We start from the raw sequence: 26,999 nt of genomic DNA, 5'->3' as shown, positions 1-26,999 counted from the left end.
CTGGGGATGGAAAGGCTCCTCTGGGAGGAGAGAGTGGGGACAGTCACCCCTGGGACCAGTAACACCTCCCCTGAAGTGACTGGTCTGGAGCTGACCAGGGAAAGAGGAACTTTCCAGAACAGATGCTGACTCAGCAGCACTGAAACTCTGGGGCTCCTCATCCCAGAGGGGTCCTGGCAGTGCTGGGGCAGCAGGAGGTGACACATCACAGGAGGTGCCACCTCTAGGCCATGAAACCTGGGGGTGCAGGAGCTGGTGCTGCCAAAATCACGAGAGAATCCCAGAGTCACTGGGGTTGGAAAAGCCCTCCCAGCCCATGGATCCCCCCTGTGCCCCATCCCCACCTTGTCCCCCAGCCCAGAGCACTGAGTGCCACGGCCAGGCCTTCCTGGGACACCTCCAGGGCTGGGCACTCCAAACCTCCCTGGGCAGCCCCTGCCAAGGCCTCACCACCCTTTCCAGCAGGAAATTCCTCCTCCTGTCCAACCTGAGCCTCCCCTGGCACAGCCTCAGGCCGTTTCCTCTTGTCCTGTCAAGGAGGGAAGATTTTCCAGTGATGACAGGCTGTGATTCCATCAGCCCAGCAGCTCCTGAAACCTCACCCTTAGCCTGAAAAACCCACATGGAGGGGCCACTCCCACACCTGGCTTCCCTGAGGATCAGAGGGCATTCGTGCTTTGGGAACAGCAGGGATTTCAGAGTGATCCCAAACCACCTCAGCTCCTTCCCCGAAGGCAGAATTCCCAAAATCGTCAAGGCTCTTTGCAGTGATGAAAAGGCTTTAAAGGGCAAGCTGGGAACTCCTTGGACAAGGTGCTCCCTGGACACAGGGCAGAGCTCTGCAGTGCCACAGTCCCTGCTGGGGACAGCGTTTTACACCAAGGCTGTGTCAGCACAAACCCCAGGAAGGAGCCCCCAACCTTTCCTTAGCCCAGCTCCAGCTGCTGCTCCACTGCCCCTGCTCAACACTCCTGAGCCTGCCCAAAGCACCCAGGAACCACAAGTGAAGAACCTGCTGAAAATCCTCATAGATTGGACCACATTTGGGGGTTCCCCCAGAACAGCAGCTCACCTTTGCCCCATCATTTTAAAGCCAGGATTGAGCTGGTGCTTCCTCCCCCCAGGCAGCAGGAGGGGCCCTGCAGGGTCGGGATCACACTGTTCCCAGAGCTCCTGCAGTGCTGAGCACACAGCACACACTTTGGGGGAAGTTAAGGCAGGAAAGGGACAGTTTTCCAAATCCCAGTCACTGGGAGTCAGATTGCAACAACCCAACCATGGGATCCCAGAAGGTTTGGGTTGGGAGGGACCTCAAAGCTCATCCCATTCCACCCCCTGCCATGGACAGGGACACCTTCCAGCAGCCCAGGTTGCTCCAAGCCCCGTCCAACCTGGAATTGGACACTTCCAGGGATCCAGGGGCAGCCACAGCTTCTCTGGGCAACCTGGGCCAGGGCCTCTCCACCCTCACAGGGAGAGATTCCTTCCCCAGGATTCCTAATCTAACCCTGCCCTCTGTCCCTTGTACCACACACCTGCCCCTTTTCCTGCCCCTGGGCAAAGTGTCCCCCGTGGCTGTGGGTTCCAGGTGCTCTTTGACCCTGCCTCACAGCCCCTGGAATGCCCAGCTCCTGCCCTCCCAGCCAGCTCTGCCCACAGGGCTCCGTGATCCGTGTCCCCTCGTTATTCCCAAGTGCCCAAGGAGGGAACGCGCCATCCAAAGGCACCGCGGGCACGGAGCCACACGGAGGGTTGGGTTTGACCCCGTTGTTACTTGAGCTGAACAAACTGATCCTTTCCACAGCGACCCAGTGGGTAAGAAAAGGCCCCCCAGAGTTTCAATGGGAAGGATAAATCACCTCGGACCCGGGAAGGGAGCGGCAGAGGCGGGTTTGGGAAGGGCCCAGCTCTGTGCCGGGCCCGGGCAGGTCTCCACGGCACAGAGAGTGCTCGGGGCAGCACACCGAGGGCAAACAAATAAATTCCTCAGGCTCCTTCCCCAGCACTCCATAAATCCTGCAGGCAGGGTCAGGGCTCAGGTAGGAGGGTGGGAGCCCAGCACAGGCTGAGCCCTGAGCTCAGGACATGGAGCAGCTCCAGCAGAGCTCTGTCTCTGGGCTGGGATCACAGGGGTGGCTCTCCCTCCCCTCACACCTGTGCAGGGCCCTGGACCCCAAATCACACCTGGAGGAGCTGTGTGAGGTCACTGGGGGCTCGATGCCACAGTGGGGGGCTCAGGGCAGCGGGACCCCACTGCTCATCTCCACCCTGGATCCTCCTCCCACCCGAGGGCTGGGAATGCTGTACTGGGAACATGGTGTGTTAGAGCAGTGCCCTTGGAACAGCACTGCCTCCAAGGAGCTGCCTTTGGAGCTCAGAGCCCCTCAGCAAAGCACCCAGAGCATGGAACACACACACCACGGGATGGAAAGTTCAGATTGGATCCAACAGCAGCCTGGGAGGGTTTGGGACCAACATGGGAATCAATGGAAGTGCCCATGGCCTGCAGTGGAAAACAGCCCCCTTGGGTTATGTGCAGGTTCATTACAGACCAGCACAGCTTCCAGTGGAGCTGAGGCTCCTTCAGTGATGTGCTTCCAAACCACAGAAAATGGCCTTATTTGAAAAAATTCTTATTCCAAAACACATGTAGGAGGGTCCAGGACTCTCTGCATGAGATAAACCACCAAACTGGAGAAAATAGCAGCTTTCAGCATGCAAATTAAAATGAAAAGTATTCTCATTACTGCACAAAAAAGAAGAGACCAACAGAATATTGTTGTCATTGACAGCTTAAAAGCTAAACCCTAAAAAAACCTGCATCTGGTCTCTTCTTGAGGCAGACATGGATAAAACCATCTCATTCCACCCCCAGCTCACCTGGCTGGGGCTGGAACTGGGAAGCTCCACTTGCCAAGCGTTTTGGCAACTTCGCTCAGAGAGTGAAAAAAAAAAAAAAAAAAAAAGAGTTTGTGGGAAAAAAATTCACATTATTTTTTCAGTTTTATATTTTCAGGCTCCATCAGCTGATCTGAGAAAAACCCCAAAAGCCAAAAAAAGGAAGCTGTGTTTCTCCCTGCCGAGGCTCCAGCCCAGCACAGCCCCAGCCCCTGCCTTGGCTGCACTGGCAGCGCTTCCTTCCCCAGAGCAGAAGTGTCACCTCTGCAGCATTTCCGCCCCTCCGAGCTAAGTTTAGCCATCATTAGGCCACAGATAAACCCCTCCTAAAGCCCTCACCTCCCAGAGCCCAGCAGCAGAGCCAGCAGCTGGGCTGGAGGCACCAGCCAACCCAATCACCCTGGCTGGAGCTTCACAGAGCTCGACTGTCACCCAAACCGGGGTTTTTACACTCGTTATTTGGTGGTGATTCTCTGCAGCTCTTCCAGGACTGGAGGAACAGCAGCACCAGGACCTGAGCAGCAACACTTGGGCACGTTGGACTGAGAAAAGCCCATGAGTGTGTAAAATCCTGGGTTATCTCTGTCCTGCTGTGCTGACTCAGCGTTCAGCACCGGCCACAGGCAGGTTAAGGGATTGTGTTTGTAAAGGGATAACTCCAGCTACCAGGGAAATTCCCTGCCAAATCCTAACACAAACACACAGGTGAGGCAGGAACTCCACACTCCTCTGGATCTTTCTTAACACCTCATTAACTAGGAAAAACCCCCACTCTATAGACTCTAACCCTCCAGGAGGAAACATTCCTTCCAGCAGCAGCATAAAGGGGAAAAGGAGCTGGGAGTTCTCCCTCCTCTGCTGCAAAACAGGGAACTTCTTTGCAGTTCCTTAAAAATTCTTGTCCAAACCACTTATAAGTGGCATAGGCTGCCCAGGGCAGGGATGGAGTCCCATCCCTGGAGGGATTTAACAGGATGTGGCACTTGGGGACATGTCAGCAGAGAGGGAATGCTTGGACTTGATGGTCTCCCAGGGCTTTTCCAACCTTAACGATTCCATGATCCCCTCCACGAAAACCAGCCCTTTCTCACCTTCTGCTCCAAAGCCTTCACGTGTATTTCTACCAACACTCACACAAAGCCTCTACTGAACAGTAAAACCTTTCCCCTCCTTCCTTCCAACACAAATTCCCTCACTCCACAGGACAGCTGTGTCCTGGTGCAGCCAGGTAACCCAGGAAACCCCATCAGTGCACGTGCAGTTCCAACCTGGTTTGCCACAGCTGAGCAAACCTTCCTTAGGGATTGGGTCATCCCAGAGGAATTCAGCCACAAAGTCATTTTAGGTTGGAGAAGACCTCCAGTATCATTGTCCAGCCTTGCTCCAGCAGCTCCACGTCCTTCTGCTGCTGGAGCCCAGGGCTGGAGGCAGCTCTGCAGCTGGGGCCTGACTCAGGGGGCACAGTCCCCCCGTGCCCTGCTGCCCACGCCGTGGGATCAGCCAGGAGCAGGGATTTCGGGGCCCTGGCTGTGGCTGGGATGTGTTGATTTGCTGAACTCTCACAGATGCCCCTTTTCGGCTCCTGAGGTTCAAACCCCGAATCCCTGATCCCGTCCCTGCTCCACAGACACGGCAGGTCCGAGGTGCCCAATCCTGGCGGTGCCGGATCCCGGCGGTGACCAATCCCAGCAGTGACCGATCCCAACAGTGACCGATCCCAGCAGTGACCGATCCCAGCAGTGACCGATCCCAGCAGTGACCGATCCCGGGAGTGACCGATCCCGGGAGTGACCGATCCCGGGAGTGACCGATCCCAGAGGTGACCGATCCCAGAGGTGACCGATCCCGGGAGTGACCGATCCCAACGGTGACCGATCCCGGCGGTGACCGATCCCGGCGGTGACCGATCCCAGAGGTGACCGATCCCAGAGGTGACCGATCCCAGAGGTGACCGATCCCGGGAGTGACCGATCCCGGGAGTGACCGATCCCGGGAGTGACCGATCCCGGCGGTGACCGATCCCGGCGGTGACCGATCCCGGCGGTGACCGATCCCAGGAGTGACCGATCCCGGGAGTGACCGATCCCAGGAGTGACCGATCCCAACAGTGACCGATCCCAACAGTGACCGATCCCAACAGTGACCGATCCCAGAGGTGACCGATCCCAGAGGTGACCGATCCCGGCGGTGACCGATCCCGGCGGTGACCGATCCCGGGAGTGACCGATCCCGGGAGTGACCGATCCCAACGGTGACCAATCCCAGGAGTGACCGATCCCAGCAGTGACTGATCCCGGCGGTGACCGATCCCGGCGGTGACCGATCCCAGGAGTGACCGATCCCGGCAGTGACCGATCCCGGCAGTGACCGATCCCAACAGTGACCGATCCCGGGAGTGACCGATCCCGGGAGTGACCGATCCCGGGAGTGACCGATCCCGGCGGTGACCGATCCCAGGAGTGACCGATCCCGGCAGTGACCGATCCCGGCAGTGACCGATCCCGGCAGTGACCGATCCCAACAGTGACCGATCCCAACAGTGACCGATCCCAACAGTGACCGATCCCAACAGTGACCGATCCCGGCGGTGACCGATCCCAGCGGTGACCAATCCCGGCACGGATCCCACTCGCTGCTGCTCCACCTGGACCCGTTTCTGGAGCTGTGGGAGGACTCTGGCCCAGCCCACGAGCAGATACACATCCAGGGGCTAAATTTACATCCCAAGCCGGAGCGGGTCGGTGAACCCTCCCCATGAACCCCCCCTATCCTGGCACAGCCGTGCCCAGGAATGATGGATGTGCCACAGGCCGGGCCACCACGCTGACCTTTGGGAGGGCCTCAGTGCCCTGCTCTGCCAGGTGACTTCCTGCCCAGCAATGAGATCCCTGCACTTTAATCCTGCCTTTGGAACAGGAAGACTGGCGCTTCCACATCCTGCGGCACCACGAGGTTAAATATACCAGAGGAACCCCGAGGAGCTGGAAGCAACATTCCCAGTGCAGGTGTTTGGCACACACTGGAGAAGCCACCTTTGCTCACAGGTCCTCTCTGGGCTTGATCCAAGGAGCAGGAGTTGGGTTTGGTTTAAAAATCGCTGCTCCTGAGTGAACAGCAGTTGGAGTTTCTCCCAAAGGAATCAGGAGAATGAACCAATTACACCTTTTCAATGGGAATAAGGATGAGCTGGGGTGAAATGTCCCCTTTTCCTGCATCTCTGACAACCTCCACCCTGGTCCAGATGCTCTTGGCAGGAGCCAGGAGCAGCACAGCCCAAACCCCCCAGGCACAGCCAGGCTGTGCTGTTCCCTGGATTTCCTGGGACTTCTCCCACACAGAGCCCAGGGTGCTGGATCCTCCCCATGTTCCCAAGGGAGGGCACCAGGGCCATCACGACGCTGGGATTTGGGGCTCCCTGTGCCCAGGGTGCCTGTGCAGAGCCCAAATTGTTCTTCCAGAGCCCTGAGTGGCACAAACACAGCACAGAGCCAAAGGAGAGGTGGGGGACAGCAGGACACCTCCTCCCAGCACAGTCCCAGGGAGCGGGAAAGCATCCCAGCCATTTCACCTCGTTAGGCTGAGAGGCTGAAAATAGCCCCGGGATGAAAAACAAACCCGTTGGACAAGTTCTCCAAAGCCAGGGGCTCTGGCCAGCAGGAGCAGCCCTGGAGCTCTGTCCTGCCTGGAGCTCCATCCCAGCCAGAGCTCCTGCACCTGGAGCTCCAGAGGGGACACAGACAATGCCACTCATCACTGCCAAAGGGGCATCACACCCAGGACAGCCCGCGGGAAGGGAGGGGTGACACAGACAGCAACGCTCCATCCCAGAGCCCTTTGAAGATATCCATCTCAGGGATGGCACAGGAATGCCAGACATTCCCATTACAGCTCCCAGATGACAAACTCCAACGGCTGAGCCTCACCCTTTGATACGTGAAACATTTTTTTTCCCCTTTCCCAAGAAGAAAAATAAAAGAGATGGGAGGAAAAGTCATCAGCAATCCCCCACCTCCCACTTCTCACCCCAAAAGCTGTGAGGAAAACCCCAGGGGTCATCCTGCAGAGTGGGAGAGCAGCACTGAGTGCCCCCAAATATCCCTTTCCAGCCTTTTTTTGTTAATGGTGCAGCAAACGAAATGAGGGACAGGAAAAGCCGTTTATCTACAAAACACAGAGTGCAAATCTCCAGGAAACAGCGGGTCCACCAGAAACCTCTGAGAGCAGCAGGACCCCGGGCCAGGCCAGCACTTGGGATGAGACAAGGACAGCCCTGGGGTGGGACCAGGACAGCCCCCAGCACTGCCCCACAAGAGGCCCCTCTGCCTGGAGTGCTGCTGTCACCACTCCCACAAAACCAGCAGCATCTCCAGGGTAGCTTCCTCACTTCCCCAAGTGTCTCCTCCTTTATCCAGAGGGCCCCCAGGACAGAGCTTAATGAAACACTCTCCCCACAGCAGCCCAGGCTGCAGGGGTGCCACTTCCATCTGCCATCCCCGAGGGAGGCTCAGGAATCTCTTCCCCTTCCCAGCCCTGTGGCAGAGGGTCCCAGCTCCCCCCTCTCGGATGCCCACAGCCAAAGCCAGCCCAGGGCATCAGGGGGGCTTTTTAACCCTCTGAGACCCTGGGCATGAGCCACAGAGCAGAGATGGGGCTGCTCTGGCAGTGCTGGGCACGATCCAACACCCCAAATCCCTCTGGAGGGTCACCAGCTGCTGTTTGTGCTGGGATTGCCCCTGGGATGAACCGACCTGAGCCCCCCGTGCAGAGTCCTCAGGGTCCACACACCCCACAGCTAAAAGCACAGGCATGGACAAGTCCTTCACTGATCCTTTCCACAGGTTTTAAAAGAAAGAAAAAACCAAATCTCCTCCTTATTTTGCAGTTTCCAGAGCAGACACATCATGAAATCCCAGGAACATCGAGCCACTGCCTCCCTTCCAAAGTGCTCAGCTCTTCCATTAGCCATTTTCCCATAACACCTCATTCCTGATTTATTTCTTTTCACTTCCCACAAGCCTAATCCTGCTGCTGACAGGCCAGACCCGCATCCAGCTCCAGGAATGCCAAGCAGAGGAGAAAGCTGGAAGGCTCCAAGAGGACCTGTACAGCCTGGGATGGGATCCCTTCCTTCCTCCCGACCCTTGGAGCTCACCCACGGCCCCGGCAGGTGGGAAAAGCCATCACACACAGGACTGAGGGAACGCTGCTTCCAGGGGCTGCCTGGCCTGCAGGTGTCCATCCACACCTCACCTGAAGTCCTGGAGCTCCTCCCTGACCAGCACAAGACGCCAGACTTGAATTTTTGCCTCCCAGCTGCAAAGCAGGAGGAACAAACCCACTGGGCAGCGTTAACAACAGCAGCTGTTTGGAAAGGGATGTTTCCAGAATTGGTTCTCTCCCCTAAAAATTTAGGTTTTATCCCCCATCCTTCTGTATCAAGTTAAAAAACAACTTTCTTTCCCCTTGGCTTACTCACACATTAATTATGTCCTGGCACTCTTACAGATCTAAACAAATGCACTGCTGAGCAGCTTTGATCCCGAATTATTCCTCCCTTCCCTGCAATCCAAAGCCTCCCTTGCCTGGGAAGGGGCAGGCTGTTCCAACCAGCAAGCTGTTCCTTTGGAACTCGGAGAGGAACATTCCTCAAGTTCTCCTGTTTATTGTGTTCCTGTCCTCCCAGAAGGGCCGAATTTCAGGCCCCAGAGCTCCAAACCTGGAGGGACTGACCTCAAAACTCCATCCTTCGGGGAAAAACAAACACGGGGCTGCAAAACCAGCAGCTTTTCCTGCAGAACGTGTGTGTTGTGTCCTCCAAACACCCTCCCTTCCAGGGGCACGGCTGCTGCTCTCACTGAGCACTGCTGGGCACAGGGATTCCCAAACCCCACAGGAGGTGAAGGGCTGGTGGAAGTGAGGGGATGCAGAGCTCCTGGGTGGGATAAAGTGCACTTCCCAGGAAGGGCTGGATTTGCCTCTGTGGGTCCTGAAAACATCCCTTCCAGCAAAGCTCAGCAATGTGTACACACATAAAGAAAAATATGTACATTTTTACCAAAGGGGCAACAACTCAGGCTGGTGAGAGACTTCCAAGGAGCACTTGGTGGTTCCCAAAGTCAGACTCCACAGATGTCCATGACATGCAGCGAGTTAATACTTTTTCCAAAGGGGAAAAAATAGGTTACTTAAAAATAGGCCCATAATCCAAACAAACAAACATCCCGGTACTGTTTCACGGGGAGAAAACAAACAGGGACAATTCAGGGGCAGAAATTCGTGTGGTTCCCCAAGGATTTCCTTCTGCTGCTCTGAGGGTCTGACACCGAGCAGGGCTGGGGACTTCAGCCTGCCCTGCCAGGGAAAATAAATATATCAGCTGGGCACAGTCCTGCCTTGCACCCTTATCATTCACAGTGCTGTAATTATTATTGCAGAGACCCTGGAGCCCCTTCCAGGGCCTAAAGGGGCTCCAGGAGAGCTGGAGAGGGACTGGGGACAAGGGATGGAGGGACAGCACACAGGGAATGGCTTCCACTGCCAGAGGGCAGGGAGAGATGGGATATTGGGAAGGAATTCCTGGCTGGGAGGGCAGGGAGGCCCTGGCAGAGGCTCAGTTTGAGGCAGGAGCTGCTCAAGGCTCCCGTGTGCTGCAGGAGTGATGGAGCAATGAATGGCATCACCAAAGAGTCTCCAGCATCAGCTCCTAAAACTGCCCTGCCAGAGCCATGGAGGTGCCAGGAAACAAGTGAGGCAGGACTGCAGGGACTGGGTGAAAGGAGGGCAAGGGAAAATTAAAGTGTTCCAGAGAGCCCCACTTGGATCAGCCACAGGAGGGGAGCAGATGGCTCAGGAACACGAAACATCCCCAAATTCCAGCAGCAAATAAAGGCCTGAGGGCAGGAGGGGGAAGCAGCAGGTCCTGAGGCTGGGGGGATTCCCAGACCTTCACCTGACATCAGGTAACATCCAGTGTCCCGTTTCCAGCAGGTTCCAACACTGCCCCTGCAGGTATCCACAGCAGGGCTCCAGCCAGCCAGACACCCAGGAAAATGAGCCCCCCCAGTTCCCAAAGAGGCAGTTCCAGTGGGAATCCCAGAGCTGCCCAGGAAGAGCCACAGCTCTCCCGCTGGCTCCACCTGCCCAAAAGTTCATTTCCCCTTCTCTGGATTGAAAGCAAGGCTAATTAATGAAGGAAACAGCTTTTTCTACACTAATTGGTGTGTGTAATTAGGGCTCTGAGAAGCAGAATGCCAGGCTGGGCACAGTCCAGCAGCTGAAGGTGTCCAAGCCTGGCACTGACCCTGGAGAGCCACCGTGGGACAGGAGCCACCAGCGCAGCTCCAGCAGGACCAGCAGCAGGATTTCCAGGAGCACAGGGATAACCTCGGGGAAAACAGCTGCTTTTCAACCCCCTGCTCACAGAAACAGCCTTTAAACTAACAAATCATGGAATCCCAGAGTCTCTGGGGTTGGAAAAGCCCTCCCAGCCCACGGATCCCCCCTGTGCCCCATCCCCGCCTTGTCCCCCAGCCCAGAGCACTGAGTGCCACGGCCAGGCCTTCCTGGGACACCTCCAGGGCTGGGCACTCCAAACCTCCCTGGGCAGCTCCTGCCAAGGCCAAATCTACACGGAATTACACCAGGAGAGCCTTTTGCTTTCCCTTCCCTCACCAAAAACTGGGCAGATCATGAACTACAACTCTCTGAAGGATAATGCAGCTCCCCTGAGTTGTCACCAGAGATCCTTCCCATGCCTGGAGGAGGAGAAGGGAAGAGCCCTCACCTGGAATCACAGTACCAACATACCCAGGCAGCCCACAAGAAACTGTGCAGGCAACAGAAAAGCAAATTCCTTTCCCTTCTTCCACCCTTTGGGATGAGGTTCTGCTCCAAGATCATCAAGGCATCCCAGATTAAGTGACGTCAGGAGGCTCCTCCATCACACATTTACTGCTCCATCCCCTCCTGAGAGGAAAGTGCAGACAGGGGGATTGCTGCCTTGGACTTCCCACATGGGTAGGTGTATCCCTGCCCCCCAAGGAAAGGCCCAGCTCCCTCCAGCTCCACCTGCCCCGCTCCTGTTGGAAGGGACCACCCCAGGGGCACTGGGGGCTTGCAGAGAGCTGCTGTGCAAAGGAGTAAATAAATAATCTAACAAGAAATTCAATTAAAATCCCCTCTGTGATCCAGCTGAGCATTGCTCCACGTTCCTGGGCCCAGCAGGGAAGGGAATGAGCAGGAGGTGCCCAGCACTCCCAGTGCTGCCCAGCCGGCCCTGCTCCTCCTCCTCCTCCACAGGAGGCCACGGTTTGCTGCCAAAACACAGTTCCTGCACCTCTCAGAATGGCAATTCCTCGAGATGAGTTTCATTCCCAAGGCTGTGCAATCCACTGTGGCTTCCAGCCGAGCTGGGGAAGAACAGGGCCTGTTTCCTGGCAGGCTTTTCCAAGTATTCTCACAACTGCTCTCCCTCCCTTGCCCAGCCCGAAGCCGCCACTCACAGATGTGAGTCCTGCTCAGTGACCCTGCACACCTGACAGGGTTAATTCAACTGCACAGTCCTTCCAGTCCTGGAGGCAAAAGCTCCTTTAGGAAGTGTTCTATCAAAGCAGGGAGAGCTGCAGGGAGAGCTGCAGGGAGAGCTGCAGGTCGTGTGTCCCAGGAACTCGGTGGGAAGGACGGGCTGCAGGGAGGGTGTGCTGGGACAAGGCAGGTCGTTGTGCACCTCCCGGGGCTGTGATCCAGGACAGGGCTTGGGGGTTCCCAGCACAGGAATATCGGGATCAAATCCTGCCCTGGTTCCGCTCCCACAGCACCGGGAGGGCACTGAGCTCAGAGAGCAGCCGGATCCTGGAATGCTGGAGGTTGGAAGAGACCTCCAAGAGCGTCGAGCCCAACCTCCCACCGACAGCGGTGTCTCAGCAAACACCACGGATTTCATCCAACCTCCTGCCTCCAGCAGTCAGCCCCTTTCCAGAGGCTGCCTCTCCAGCATCCTGCTCCCTGCAGCCCATGGAGTGAGCGGCTCTGGCACAGGGACAGGGCACAGCCGTGGCTCCTGGCACAGGGGCGGGTGACGCACACGGGCACCACGGAGGAGCCGCAGCAGCGTCACGGTTCCCTCCGTGACGGGAGCGCTTCAGTCGGGAGATGGAGCAGAACCAGCCCCGCTCCCACCCTGCAGGATGATGCATCACGGAGCTTCCAAAGGCTCTGCTGAGGCACGTCCTGCTCAGGTGCCACAAGTCCAAACCCATCACTTTCCAAGGTTTAGCAGTGAAGGATTCACCTCCAGTTAACCCCCGGGGCCTGGGATGGCGAGGACAGGAGTGCTCGACCACAGTGCCTGGGCACAGCACCCTCCCCCAGAAATGAGTGTTTCCCCCTCGGGAATTAATGCCCAGTTCAAAGGCTGTGGTTGCAGCCCCCCCCTCCCCATGCTGGGCTGTGTCCAGTGGGATGTTCTGTGGGTTTAAGTGCAGCTCCAGGTGCTCCAGGCAAACACAGAAATAGCCCTGGGCACAGCTCTCCAGGTTTTCTTTGGATACACTCTGGTTATTTTTATAACCTGTGTTCTAAACCACTTGAACAAGAGCAAATGTGATTGAGGAATCAACACAGGGGAGCAGCAAACAGGGCAGGGAGAAGGAGAAAGGAAGGGAAAGAAGAGCTGCTTGGCATAAGGAAATGCCACCAAAGCCTGTCCCATCCCTGCAGCAGAGGGTCCAGCCCCCACCAGCCCCCAGCACACGAGCTCCACGTCTCCCCAAAAATGCCTCAATCCCAACACACCATCCAAAGCCCATCCCTTGACTTACAGGAGACAGAGACAGGAAAAACCCACACCAGGATCCCTGATCTGAGAGCCCAGACCTCCCCCAGCACAGGCAGAGCGTGGAGACACAGCCCTTCATCCATAGGGATGCAAGACCACAGGAAGGAATTCCACAGAAAATGAAATAAGGCTCAGGGCACCACTTCCATATGACTGCTTGGAGATGGGTCTGGATCTGTCTGTAGGTGGAAGGTGTCACCACCAAAGGAACCAGGAGTGGATCCCAGCCATGCAGATCCCTGCCCCTTCACAGCCAGTTTTCCTTGGATCTCCTACAAACACACCTGAAGCCCCACCTGAGGGTGCCCACCTGTGCTGGGCTGCACAGAGGGCAAACAAGGAAAACAAGAATCACCTTAAATCCCAGGAACTGCTCACAGCTGATGTGACTTAATGAGGAAGAGGCCCCTGAGCACCTTAATATCTTAAATGAGATGGAATTTAAAACTTTTGACCCAAACCCACCTAAAACTTGTGTGCAAAGTGTTTGACACAATCCCGGAGGATGTTCTGACAACGACCAGAAAAATAAACAAAACCTGGTTGGCTTGGGCAGCAGCCCCATTACAGTGAGTGGAAGGAGGAAAAAAAGATCCCTGAAAGTCCAGTTTGTCCCCCAGGAACCTCGTTTGCCCCTTTTAGGGGGTGTGAAAAGATCCCGGGGCCGGGCTGTGGCCTGACAAATTCTGGCTAAAAATAACCAGGGGCGGGTGAAAACAATGAGGTGTGGGACGGTCACACATCCTGTGAGAGCACCGGGAGCTTCCCAAACCTGGGACTGGGGCAAACCCTGGCTGCTGGGAGCCCTTTTGGCTGCTTTTGGCTCCAACCCCCTCCTCCTCTGTCTCAGCGTCTCTGCCTTGTGAAATGGCTCCTGTGCTGCCGAGTGGAACCAAACTTCAATCTGATCTCGGCAGGAAAAGATTAGAGACGAAAGATTAAAGCCCTCGACTCGCCTCTGAGTGAGTCAAAGCCAGGAGAAAAATCTGATTTTCCCCGGGGTTCAGTCACCAACTCTGATTCTCCCGCATGGATAAAACTGCCCGCGTCAAACTCCTGCTTATAAAAGAGTATCTGAGGGACCGGGATCACCCCCTGACCCTCCATCAAACCCACTGCTGCATCCCCCGAGCTCGCAGGGGGATCTCGGCAGCCCCCGAGCTCAGGCTCCCGCCCTCTGCAAACGCTTCCCTGGTTCCAGGGAAAAGCAGCCACCGCTGCCGATATTTTATCGTTACAATCGTGCAACGCCGGTTAAAGACAAGAACCCAGCACCTCAGAAAGTGTGTCAAAAAGGAGCACTTTCGCTTTCAAAACGCCGTCCAACACCCACCTCTGCCTCTCGCCCCGGCTCGTTCTGCTTCCAGGGAAAACACGGGGAAAGGCGGCTGCTGAGCCAGCCGGGAACATCCCCTGCTCCCAACTCCAAAAGCTCCAGAGCAAAGGGCCGGGAGACCCCAGAGGACACGGGGAGCTGTGGGAGCGGAGGGAAGGAGCCCCTCGGACCTGCCCGGCTGCCCCGGGAGGGACACGGAGCAGGGGACACAAACCCGGGGACACAAACCCCTCCTCTGCACGTCTGGGGCTCCGAACCTGGTACCATCGCCTTGCAGGTCTGGAGACCCAGCAGCGACCATAGAACACGGCTGGGAAAACCAGGAGTGACCAAAAGCACCTGTCCTGCGGGAACAGCCCGTCCGGGGGGATTCACCGGAGCCGGGCACCGGGGCTGCTCCCGGGCGACGACTCGGGCTCGTCGCCGGCCCCAAGCCGGGGCTCGTCGCCGGCCCGGCGCTGCCTCCGCTCGCAGCCCAAGCAGAGCCAGCAGCTGAATCACCCGGGCTGCCACACTTCTGCAGGGCCTCCAAAAATAACTCCGCTGGAAATTCCTTGGAGGCACAAACCTCGCTTCAGAAAGGACTGCAGAGATCCAGTTTCCTTAGTGGAGCAGACTGGATGTGAACTGGCCCGAGCGTCTCGGAGCACACGGAGAGGGAACAAGGAGCCTCTTCTCACGGGGACAGAAAACAGTCACAGAGCCCATCCCGGAGCAACCCCCCTGCCCGGGGATCACGCACCGATCCCGGTCCTCCTGCTGCCACCACGGCTCCAGGGCCTGCTCCCTGCCCTGCTCCCACCACCCAGTTTTGCTCACAAAGCCAAACCCTTCCCGGGGTCTTTCATCCTAACACCCGCCCCTTGCCCTGCACCCCAAATCCCTCCCTGAGCTCCAGCCTGGAGAGCTGCTGCCTCGCCCAACACAGCACCGAAACGAGGGTCTGGAATTGCTCAGCACCTTTTCTCCTGCCCAAACACCCAGGTTTGGGTGGATCCTCTGGATGCCGGCGGCGGGGGCTCGGAGCCTCCCGGGGGCTGAGCAGCACGTGGCGCTCGGTGTTTTGGCTTCCTGGGAGCTGAATCCCATTCCAGAATCCCTCTCCAGAGCCCTTCCCGGCCCCCTCACCTGCAGGGACGCGGCTCAGGGGGGTGCAGGACCCCCGCGGATTCCCGTCCTGCTCCCAAAGCTCCCAGCAGGATTTAGGGACCGGGCTCCAGCGCTGACCTCGGGGACTGTCACAAGGACGCAGAGCCCACGGAGGTGTCCCCGGCTCCCAGCCAGAGCCGGGCTCCACGGGGAAAATCCCCAGGGGCTCGGCTCTCCGGCCTTTTTGGCTGGAACGGGGGTGGTTTTTGGGGCGGAGAGGATGGGAATAGGGGGATACAGAACAGCTGGGAGTCAGGGCTCTGCTACCTGTGCTCCTCAGGTGGGAACCGCTCCGTCCCTGGGGCGGGGGGACACGAACCCAGGAACGTCCCACACCTGGGAACGTGCTTAAACACAACCTAAAACACCGGGATTTCGGAACGGCTCCCGGCTCCCGGCCAGACCCGCAAACAGGTGAAACAACGCCAACAACCCCAAATCCCACCGACCGCTCCCGGGTGATGCGACTGCGCCCGGACGAGCCCGACGACCCAAAGGGGCTGGAATGTAAAACTTTCGGCCCCAGCGCCGGAGCCGCCGCGACACCAAACACGGGGCGTTGCGGCCCCCGGAGCCCCGCGGGTCCCAGCCCGGGGTCAGCGGGGGTTCCGCGCACGTTTTGCCCAAATCCCCGCGGAATGGCCCCAAAGCGGGGCTGGGGCGGGCGGGGCCGGGCCGGGGCTGTTCCGGGTGTGCCGGCGGGTCTCACCTGCGATGGCCGTGTCGTCCAGGTGCGATCCGGGGGCCCGCTCGGCGCTCCCGGGATGCGGCGGCAGCAGCAGCAGGACGAGGGAGAGGCCGCACAGCGCCCGCACGGCCCGGCCCGGCCGCCGCTCCATTTCCGCGTGCCCGCCGCCGTCAGCTGCCGCTCGGCATCGGCCCGGGCCGCGGGTCCCGCTTCTCCCGGCGCTCCCGCAGATCGCGGCGATCCCGCTATCCCGGCACCGCCGGAGCTCCGCCGCGCTCCGGGTACCGGAACGGCCCCCCCCGCCCGCAGTGGGCTCTCCCAGCGCAGCCCCCCCGCCGCAGTGGTACCTCCCGGGACAGCCCCAATCGCCCCGCACACAGTGGGCTCTTTCCGGGATAACCCCGCTCGCCACCCGCCTCTCTGCCGGGACAGCCCCGCTCCTCTCTCTCCCTTAACCCCTCCCCGGCCCTCTCCGTCCACCCTCCGCCTTCTCGCAACGGCGCCGCCCGGAACAGCCGCTGCGTGTGCGCTGAGACAGCCGCGCCCCCCCCCGGCCGATCGCAGTGGTCTCGCCCGCCGTGAGGAGTACCAGGCCCCGGAGCCGCCCCGCGCGCCCACAGGAGGCGGAGCCAGATAGCACCACGCCCATCGAGGGGCGGGACCAGCCGGGGGCGGGCGCGTGACCACGCCCCCCGCTACCGCCCACCCGCGCGCGCCGCTGTGGCGCAGCGCCCCCTGGCGGCCACAGCGGGCGGGGAAGCTCAGCAGGGCCGGGCCCGGGCGGGGCCTGGATGGGTGACCCCAAACCCGCATCGAGTCCGGGGGGGACAGACACGGCACCACGGCCCCGCGGGCTGTCACTGCACCACGGACCGCCACAGCACCCCACTGTCACTGCACCCCGCTGTCACTGCACCCCGCTGTCACTGCACCCCGCTGTCACTGCACCACGGACCGCCACAGCACCCCGCTATCACTGCACCCCGCTGTCACTGCACCCCACTGTCACAGCACCCCGCTTTGTCACAGCACCCTGGGCTCATCGGGGCACCCCAACACATCACAGCACCCCAGCTCCTCAGAGAACCCCGCATTATCAGAGCACCCCGACCCCTCAGAGCGCCCCGTCTCACTGGGCAGAGCTGTTTTGACGCCCAACCACGTGGTTTGTCACTCACATCGGGGCCGGGGACACTTCGGCACCGCCCGAGAGCTGTGACACCTCCAGGGCCTCGCCCTCCCAGTGCCATCGCTGCACCGGTGCCACCCGTGTCTGGAGCCCACCAGCCCGTGGGGGGCACGGGAAGGTCACACCCTGTCCCACCATGGCCTGGCTGCTCCAAGAAGTCGCTCTTGTCCCCGGAGGGGGTGCCTGTCATCAGCCAGGTGCCCCAGGATGGGGGATGCGGGTCCCAGGATGGGGGATGGGGGTCCCAGGATGTGGGATGGGGGCCCCAGGCTGCAGGGCAGGCACCTCGTAGGGACCCCCAGCCACGGCAGTGCCCAGGTTGGGACACAGGGCTGGGGATCTCCAGGCTGAGGGGTCCCCAGTTGGGTCCCAGTCCTGGTCCCCTGTGCTGGTGGGGGGGACAGGTCAGGGGGTCCCACACCTGCAGACCCCAGGATGAGGACAGGGACAGGCCACTCACTCCCCAGGGAACTGCCCCCTCTCCAGCCCCCAGTGACCCCCATGAGCCCCTCCTGCCCCAGGGACCTCCAAGGGCTGTGGGTTCTGTGGGGAGGCCTGGCCCTTATGGGGACCCCCAGCTTGGGGGTCTCGGCCCTTGTGGGGACTCTCAGAGCACCTGGGGCTCCCCTGGCCCTGATCCAGCAGGACAAGGCTGTGCTCAGGGGGCTCTGCCCCCACAGCAGCCCAGGACCCCCTGTGCCCCCTCGGGATGCAGCAGGGTGGCCCCAGGCCCCCCCGGGCAGCTGGTCCCCACTGTGCCCCCACCCGATCCTCACCCTGACCCGGAGGCAGCCCGAGGGCGGGGGGGTCACCCCCATGTCCCCAGGGAGCCCCCGGTGGGGTTTGTCCTAGGTGGGGTCATGGGTGAGTGCCGGGGTGGGGGCCAGGCAGCCGGGAGAGGGTCTCTGCTCCCAGCCCGGCCCCGGGGGCTGCAGGTTCCCGCTCGGGGTGGTCCCGTGGGGTGCGGGGGTGTGCGGGGGTCCCGCACGGGGGTCGCGCCCCGAACCCTCGGCAGCCTCAGCCCGCAGCCCCGTCCCGGTGCCCGCAGCCCCGTCAGGTCCCCGCAGCCCCGTCCCGGTCCCCGCTCGGGGGGCGCGGGGGCTGCGCTCCCCCGGGACCCCGCGGAAGGAAGCGGCGGGCGGGGGAAGTTTCTCCGCGGGACCGCCCGGGGCGGCGGGAGGAGGCGGCCGCAGACTTCCTCCTCCTCCTCCTCTTCATCCTCCTCCTGCTCGCTCTCGCCCTCCTCCTCCCGCCGCTGCCCCGGCCCCGCGCCGCCGCCGCGCCATGTCCCGGGGTGAGTGCGGGGCCGGGGCCCGGGGGGGCTCCCGGGGGGGACGGGAGGTCCCGGGGACGGGGGTCCCGGGGGGCCCCGGGGGGTCCCGGGGCCGGGTCGGGGCGGCGAGAGGAGCCGCCCGTCGGGGCCAGGGCGGGGGAGGCGACAGCGGGACCGCCCGGAGCGGGATAACGGGGATAACGGGACTGCAGAGGACATCGGGGCTAACGGGGGTCCGGGATAACGGGACTGCCGGGGATAACGGGGATAACGGGGATAACGGGACTACCGAGGCTACCGGCGTTCGAGGACAACGGGGCTACCCAGGCTACCGGGGGTCCGGTGATAACGGGGCTGCCGGGGATAGCGAGGGTCCGGGGATAACGGGGGTCCGGGGATAACGGGGGTCCGAGGTTAACGAGGGTCCGGGGATAGCGAGGGTCCGGGGATAACGGGGGTCCGGAGATAACGGGGGTCCGAGGTTAACGAGGGTCCGGGGATAGCGAGGGTCCGGGGATAACGGGGGTCCGGGGATAACGGGGGTCCGGGGATAGCGGGGGTCCGAGGTTAACGAGGGTTCGGGGATAACGGGGGTCCGGGGATAACGGGGGTCCGGGGATAACGGGGGTCCGAGGTTAACGAGGGTTCGGGGATAACGGGGGTCCGGGGATAACGGGGGTCCGGGGATAACGGGGGTCCGGGGGAGCGCAGTTTCGGGCGGCAGCGGACAGAGCACTTTCAGCCGCCGGGACCGAGCGGGGACGGAACCGGCCCGGCCCGATCCCCTCGGCGAGGCCACTGCGCCCACTGCACCCCCACCAATGCAACCCCACCACTGCACCCCCCGCACCCCCCGCACCCCCCGCCAATGCACCCCCCGCCAATGCACCCCCCGCCACTGCAGCCCCGCGCCCCCGGCCCCGCAGCCGCACCCCCGGCCCGGCGCTGCAGGGGCTGCGCTGCTCAGCGGGGGGCGCTGCACGGCCCGGGACCCCCCGGACTGACCCCTGTGCCGGGACCCCACTGACCAACCCGCGGCCAGTGACCCCCTGCAGTGACCCCAATGACCCCCCCTGCAGTGACCACCACTGCAGTGACCCCCCTGTGCTGACCCCACTGCAGTGATACCCCTGCACCCACCCTGCTGCCCCCCTGCTCACTGCCCTGAAGACTTCACACACACAGACATGTCACACACACAGACATGTCACACACACACAGACATGTCACACACACACAGACATGTCACACCCCCACACACGTCACACATGCACACACACACATTACACACAGAGATACTCAGACGTCACGCACACATCACACACAGACATACAGACACAGACATGTCACACACATATCACACACACACACATCACACACAGACACACACACAGACATGTCACACACACACAGACGTCACACCCCCACACATGTCACACACACACACAGACATGTCACACCCCCACACATGTCACACACACACACATTACACCCCCAGACACCCCCCTACACCCCCCCACACCCCCGTGCCCTGCTCCGCTGTCCCACGTGTGCAGCACCCACGGCCCAGCTGGGGCTGTCCCTGGGGGACGGGGTGGGTGCAGCCCCTGCCGTGGGTGCTCGTTGTGGGGCCACCCCAGGGCCACCCTGGGGTCTCTGTGGTGCCCCCCAGCAGGCACTGAGTCAGTGCCAGAGCCCTGTGACAGTCAGAGCAGGGACACCCCTGGCACCCTGAGAGCTCGGGGGGGTGGGCAGCGCTGGGACCACGGGGCACCCAGAGCATCCCTGGATGGTCCTGGTGGTGCCAGGAGGCAGGTGTGGGCTGTGCCCTGCGTGGGGTTTGGCTGTGCCATGGAGGGCTCTGGTGCTGGTGCTGCCTGCCCTGCTCTGGGCCCTGCTCTGGGCCCTGCCCGCAGCTCCACCGGCCCTGGGAGCAGTGCCGGGCTCTTCTCCCAGCCTGAGGCCATGGAGCCTGGCCTGGCTGGACCCATCCTTCCATCCATCCTTCCATCCATCCATCCTTCCATCCATCCATCCTTCCATCCATCCTTCCATCCATCCTTCCATCCATCCATCCTTCCATCCATCCATCCTTCCATCCATCCTTCCATCCATCCATCCTTCCATCCATCCATCCTTCCTTCCATCCTTCCTTCCATCCATCCATCCTTCCATCCATCCACCCATCCACCCACCCATCCACCCCTCCCTCTTTCCATCCATCCATCTGTCCTTCCATCCATCTATCAACCCTGTCCATCCATCCATCTGTCCATCCATCTATCCATCCATTATCCATCCATCCATCATCTATCCATCTATCCACCCCATCTGTCCATTATCCATCCTCCATCCTTGCATCATCCATCCTGTCCATAGTCCATTGCCTCCATCCTTCACCCATCTCTCCATCCATCCTCCATGCATCCTCCATCCACCCGTATCATCCATCATCCATCTCGTCCAACCCCCACTATCCACCCACCCCTCCATCCATCCGTCCTGCATCCATCCAGCTCATCCACCATTCATCATGTCCATCATCCATCCTCTATCCATCTGTCCATCCAACCCCCATCTGTGCATCCATCATCCATCCATCCATCCATCATCCATCCATCCATCCATCCACCCATCCATCCATCCATCCATCCCAGGATCCCCCCACTACCAGCCAGGAGAGTGGCCGGGTTGGGACCCTGGGGGTCCCCACATTCCCCTGGGGGGTCTGGCCCCAGCTCCAGTCCCAGAGCTGCAGAGCTTTGGCAGTGCCCGGGGCAGAGGCTGAGGGACAGAGCAGGACCCAGCCTGGGAGGGAAATAAAATGAGGAAATTAGTCACGACAGCTGGAAAATGAGGGAAATCAAAACCCTCCGACTCAGCAGGGAGGTTATTTTAGCCACCACGGCAGAGCTGGGGGGGCCTCGAGGGTTCCCCCTGGGGGAACCTGCTTGGGATTTAGAGCTTTCAGTGATCGCATTAATTCCCTCTTTGTGCTGCTGAGCCGGGGCAGTGCCGGGGGCGGGGGGGGGCGGAGGGGGGGGCCGTGCTGTGCCCTCCCCCCCCGGGGCAGGAGGGACCCTGGGGACCAGGGTGGGGACCAGGGTGGGGACCCCCGGCCCCACGTGGGCCTGGGCACGTCTGTCTGTCCGGGAGGGACCCGCCGGCCGGGGAGGGGTGTCTGGGGAGGGTGGGGGGCACAGGGTGGGGCTCAGGGGGCACGGTGGGGGTGAGGTGCCCCAGGTGGGGCCCAGCATGGGCTCTGTGGTGTGGGGTGTGCCGGGGCTGTGGGGCAGGAGGTGCCTCCTGGGGGGTGAAGGGTCAGTCTGGGGAGGTGGGGACAGGTTTGGGGCCGTGGGACGGCGCTGGCAGTGGGAGGGGACCCCACGGGAGCGGCTGCTCTGCTCCCCCGGTGGAAACCCCCGGGCGCTGCCCCGGCTGGGAGCACTGACAGAGGGTTTTGCTTCCCCTTTCTGCTGGAGAAGAGATGAGTCTCTTCTCCCGTCCCAGGGAGAGGGGCAGTGGGGGGATCGCCGTGCACACCCACAGCCTCCCCCCAGCACCCAAATCTCTGGGCGTGGGGTGTCCCGCTGGGGTCGGGGTGCTGAGCCCCCTCCCTGCTCCAACTCTGCCTCCTCTGGGTCCCCTCCCGTGGGGCTGGGAAGGGGCAGGTGCCCCCCCTGGGCTGTGTCCCCCCCGGGTTGTGCCCCCTGTGGGCTGTGCCCCTCAGCCCCACGACACCTCCTGTACCCCACATTGCTGGGGGGGCAGAAGGGGTTAAAGGTGGTGCTGCCGTGGGTTTCCTGGGAGAACAGAGCTGGGAGCAGAGCTGGCAGCAGGGGGGGCAGAGCTGGCAGCAGAGGGGCCGGGGGGAGGGCTGGGGGCACACTAACATTCGCCCTGTGAGCGTGGGCAGCACGGCCGTGCCTGCAGGTCCCCTCCTCGTGCCACTGGCACCTTGTCCCTGGTGCTGGCAGTGCCCAAACCCTCCTGTGTGAGCACTGGGGCCCCACCACGGCCCCCCCACGGGCACCGTGTGTGCCCACGTTTGCTGGGTGCTGGTGACAAACCTGGGGCCACCCTGGGGTTCCACAGCCCCAGAGGCGCTGGGTGATGGAGAAGTGGCTCCCTGTCTGCTGTCCCCTCCTCCTCCTCCTCCTTCTCCTTCTCCCCCTCCTCTCCCTTTCCCCACAGCGATGCTCTCATGGGCACGAGCATTTCCTCATGTGCCCCATCCCCTTCCTCAGCCCTGCTGACTCGGCCCGGGCCTTTCCCGGGATGGGGATGGTGCCCGCTGGGTGCCAGCTCATCCCAGGATCCCAGTGGCCAGTTTGGGGTGCAGGGTTTGGGTTTGGGGTGACCAGCGCTGGCCATGTCCCTCTCTGGGATCGTCACAAGGCCACGGCTGGTGCTCGGGGGTCACATTTCTCCCCGAGGGATGGGGAGCTGTGGGCAGGGGGCACTGCTTTGGCCCTGTCCCTGTGCCCTGGGAGAGATGCCCCCCACCCCATTTCTGGCCACGGTGGCTTCCCCCTGCCCCCCCCCGGGGGCTGCTGCCCAGCTGACCCCACCCTCCCTGTCCTGGGGTCTGGGGCTGCTGTGGGACACCTCTACCCCCCCCTCAGCCGGGTGACCCTTGCTGGGTCCCAGGACACACTGCCCCAATCCAGGGGATCCCCAATGTCCCCCCCCCAGCCCGTCCTGGCAGCCAGGGGACTCCAGACTGGGGGTAGTGGGGACACTCAGCTGAGCCCCTGAGTGTGTGTGTTGTGGGATGGCTGCCCAGCAGGCAAACAGGGACCCGGGGTGCCCGTGTGGACACTGGTGACCTTGGGGTGTCCGTGGGCGCTGGGGACATTGGTGACCTTGGATTGCTGGGGACTGCCTGTGCCTGCCCCGGGCTCAGCCCCCCAGGCCCTGGGGCACTGCACTGGTGCAAACTGGTGCGAGGAAACCTGCAGGCTGAGTTTCCTCCCAAAGCAGAGGCCGAGAGCAGGGGGTTGTTGTGACCCCCCCGGGATCCCGCCGGACGAGCGCCTTCCTGCCGGGGGTGGGGACCCTGCCCGGCCCTGCCGCTCCCACGCCGAGGGCCGGGGCTCCCCCGCCGTGGCAGGGGGTTTGCAGGGGACACTGAGGCCCGGCGGGGTGTCGGTGGCCCCGGTGGGGCGGGGGCCGGGCAGGGCGGGGGTCACGGCCCAGCCTCGCGCAGGAAGCCGCGTGTCAGGCCGGGAAGAGGAAGAGTGACTTCCCCATCCGAGGGGGCAGGGGCTCGGCCCTGTCCCCCCTTCCCGGCCCTGCAGCCCCGGGGGCTCTGGGGAAGGGGGACCCCCAGCCCGGGGCTCTGGGACTGCAGCTTCTCCGCCCTGGCACCTCTGCTCCCTCCCATCGTGGTGCCACATGAGCCGGGGCTCCCGCCTTCCCACCGGAATCCCTCCAGTGGGCACCAGCTGCCAGGGCTAGATCCCAGTGGGAAAGGGGCTGCCAGCCCCAGGGGTGGGCACCCTCCTGCCCAGCTCTGTGTGGTGTCCCCGCCTCAGCTGGGCTGGGCTCGGTAGCAGGAAGGAGAGCAGGATGCGGCCCTTAATGGGAATTGCAGAGGGAACCTGAGGAAGGGAAACGCGCCGGGATCGGGGATAAACACAGCTGCTGGAGCGGACATCGGCCTCTGCCCCGCCAGGACCCGCCCTGGCCCCACTCAGTGTGGGCAGGACTGGGGCTGGGACACACGGTGATGTCCCACACAGGGATGTCCCACAGGGTGATGTCCCACAGGGTGATGTCCCACACAGTGATGTCCCACAGGGTGATGTCCCACACAGTGATGTCCCACACAGTGATGTCCCACAGGGTGATGTCCCACACAGTGATGTCCCACACAGTGATGTCCCACAGGGTGATGTCCCACACGCTGCCACAGCCCAGCCCTGCCCCTGCTGTCCCGGTCCAGGCCAGGGGCACGGCAGGGCACAGGATGCTGCCACAGCCTGGCTGGCACAGACACACCGCCCTGGGGTCAGTGTGGTCCCTGTGCACACCAGCCAGGGTGGCACAGGCGCTGTCCCTGGGTCAGGGCAGGCGGGTCCCCACTGGGGGGTCTCTGCACACCTTGGGGGCTGCTGAGGGGATGTGCCGGGCCAGGAAGCTCATCTGGGCTGTGGGTTGGAGGGGGAACCAAGGGTGAGCTGAGTGTGACCCCTCTGGCCCTTGGGGGGGACCACGGTGATTGAGCCCCAGCCATCCCTGACCCTCTCCCTCCCCGCAGGCTGCTGAGGGGGACGTGAGGGACGCCAGGACGCCGGGATGCAGAGCATCAAGTGCGTGGTGGTGGGTGACGGGGCGGTGGGGAAGACCTGCCTGCTCATCTGCTACACCACCAATGCCTTCCCCAAGGAGTACATCCCCACCGTGTTCGACAACTACAGCGCCCAGAACACGGTGGACGGCAGGACTATAAACTTAAACCTGTGGGACACGGCCGGCCAGGAGGAGTACGACCGCCTGCGGACGCTTTCCTACCCCCAGACCAACGTCTTCATCATCTGCTTCTCCATCGCCAGCCCGCCCTCCTACGAGAACGTCAAGCACAAGTGGTACCCCGAGGTGTGCCACCACTGCCCCAGCGTGCCCATCCTGCTCGTCGGCACCAAGAAGGATCTGAGGAACAACCCCGAGACCATGAAGCGGCTCAAGGAGCAGAACCAGGCGCCCATCACCACCCAGCAGGGCATCAGCCTCTGCAAGCAGATCCGCGCCGTCAAGTACCTGGAGTGCTCGGCGCTCAACCAGGAGGGCATCAAGGATGTGTTCACCGAGGCCGTGCGGGCCGTGCTCAACCCCGCCCCGGCCAAGCCCAAGAAGCCCTGTGTCCTCTTGTGACGGGCGGGCGAGAGACGATCCTGCCCTGCCCCGGCCCCGCCGCCCCCCGAACCACGTACCCCCCGAACACCACGTGCCCCCCGAACACCACGTGCCCCCCGCCCGCCCCGCTGCTCCCCGAGCCTCGGGGGGACCGGGGCCACCAGCCCGAAGCCACCAGCTTTAATAATACAGACCTTGTTTGCACTAACTGGCCGCCCGCCCCAGGGGCACCGGGGCTCCCCCAGCCCTCAGGACCCCCCGGCCCCGCGGGCCCCCCGGCCCTGGCTGTCGGCGCTCCTTTGGGTGACGCCTCTCTGGCCCTGGCACGGCAATGCTTCCTGAGAAGGGGGTGCCCGGGGTGGCCGAACCTGCTCTTGCCCTGAGCACCCCACGGGGACCTGCCATCCCCACCCCTGCACCAGCAGTGGCGTGGGGGGACCCCCGGGCCTCTGTGTGCCCACCCCGGAGCATTTCACTGGCACAGCCCTGGCACGGCCCCGTCCTGCTGCAGGGGCAATGCCAGGGGCTCCCGGGGGCTGTTTGGGGTGACCCCCACGCTGGGGATGTCCGGCCCTGCGGCGAGCGGAGCTGGTGCAGCCGGAGCAGGGAATTCCTGTGCCGGAGCTCCGCAGGGCAGCAGGACTCTCCTGTAACCAGCTGGCCCCCGAGCTGCTTCTGAAATAAAGACCCGCCCATTTCCTCTGTGTCCTGTGCTCTCCTGTGCTCTCCACCTTCCCCAGGCGTGGGGACACTCCCTGGGGGGACACTGGTGCCCCCGTCCCGAGCTGGGCAGGACCCCTCACCCTGCCAGGCCAAGCTGAGGGTGCTCCTGGTTCCTGCTGGGGGTCTCTGCCCAGAGGGAACCATGGCTGGGGAAGCTTTGGGGTGTCCCTGCCATGGCCAGCCTTGACCCCCTCCGTCCCTGTGCCCAGCTGAGCCCTCCCGGGAGGCTTGGGGACATTGCAAGGGACAGGAATGGGACATTGCAGGAGGTGGCCAGGGGGCCATTGCACTGGGTGGGAATGGGGACACGGGATGGGGACGCTGCAGGGGTGGGCACACGAGCAGGGTTCCCTCCCTGGGAGCCCTGGGCCACTCTGGCTCTGGTGCTGCCTCCGGAGCGGCGGGTGCGGGCAGAGCCCCGTGTCCCCACGCCCAGGGGTGTCCTGGGGGTCCCCGGCTCCGGTGGCTGCCGACGGTGGCGGGGAGGGACCTGCGGCATCCCCGGCCGCTCTCAGCCCCTCGCAGCCCCCCCGGCACGTGCTGGCGGGCGGCCGGATCCGGGGGGGCTGGCAGGGCCCCAGTGCCGGGACACGGGCCCCTTGTCCGGCCCCGGGGCCTTCCTGCAGGAAGGGCAGAGACCCGGAGTCCGCCACAAGCCGCCTTTGTTCCCTGCTCCGCTTCCCGGCCGGAGCCGCGGCTGCCGGGGCCGGCGTGGGCGAGGGAGCCGCAGGCGGGGGGGCTCCGGCCACGGCCCCTCCCATGGCCCCGCCTGGGGCAGCCCCGGGGCCGGGGCAAAGCCCCTCCCGACCCCCACCCTGGGGAACCCACGGCGAGGGGACACGGCCCCAGCCCGGCCCCGGGGGCTGCACAACAGCGGGCTGGGGGGTCCCGGCTCCACCAAATCCATGGGGATCAAACCAAATGTCCTGCTCCCACTGTGGGGTGTCCCCACAGACACGTCCTGCTCCCACTGCGGGGTGTCCCCACAGACACGTCCTGCTCCCACTATGGAGACCCCCACGGCCACGTCCTGCTCCCACTGTAGGGTGT

The 26,999-nt window shown here is 62.3% G+C and overlaps 2 protein-coding genes across 8 annotated transcripts in view; one reads left to right on the top strand and one right to left on the bottom strand.

Moving 5' to 3' along the window:
* The window catches only part of STIM1 (stromal interaction molecule 1), a 68,376-nt gene extending 51,985 nt beyond the window's left edge, over positions 1–16,391 (bottom strand). For 2 of the 7 annotated variants that reach the window (XM_032680102.1, XM_032680096.1), the window contains exons 1-2: positions 10,705–11,478; positions 10,199–10,310 (exon numbers count right to left, since the gene is read on the bottom strand). In XM_032680102.1, the coding sequence (XP_032535993.1) occupies positions 10,199–10,310; positions 10,705–10,797 (205 nt within the window). In that variant the 5' untranslated portion in view covers positions 10,798–11,478. Of the gene's footprint in view, positions 1–10,198; positions 10,311–10,704; positions 11,479–15,197; positions 15,258–15,927 lie in introns of those variants that run through there. The other 5 variants (XM_032680098.1, XM_032680097.1, XM_032680100.1 and 2 more) reach the window with 5 other exon arrangements.
* Positions 16,392–18,296: 1,905 nt separating this feature from the next.
* RHOG (ras homolog family member G) lies at positions 18,297–25,924 on the top strand. Its single transcript, XM_032680176.1, has 2 exons — positions 18,297–18,389; positions 24,631–25,924. The coding sequence occupies exon 2, from the start codon at positions 24,669–24,671 to the stop codon at positions 25,242–25,244; it is 576 nt and encodes a 191-aa protein (XP_032536067.1). The 5' UTR covers positions 18,297–18,389; positions 24,631–24,668; the 3' UTR covers positions 25,245–25,924.
* The last annotated feature ends 1,075 nt before the right edge of the window (positions 25,925–26,999 follow it).

This window comes from Chiroxiphia lanceolata, chromosome 2 (assembly GCF_009829145.1).
Source record: "Chiroxiphia lanceolata isolate bChiLan1 chromosome 2, bChiLan1.pri, whole genome shotgun sequence".
Lineage (NCBI taxonomy): Eukaryota > Metazoa > Chordata > Aves > Passeriformes > Pipridae > Chiroxiphia > Chiroxiphia lanceolata.
This window is presented reverse-complemented; position numbering and strand designations above follow the sequence as displayed.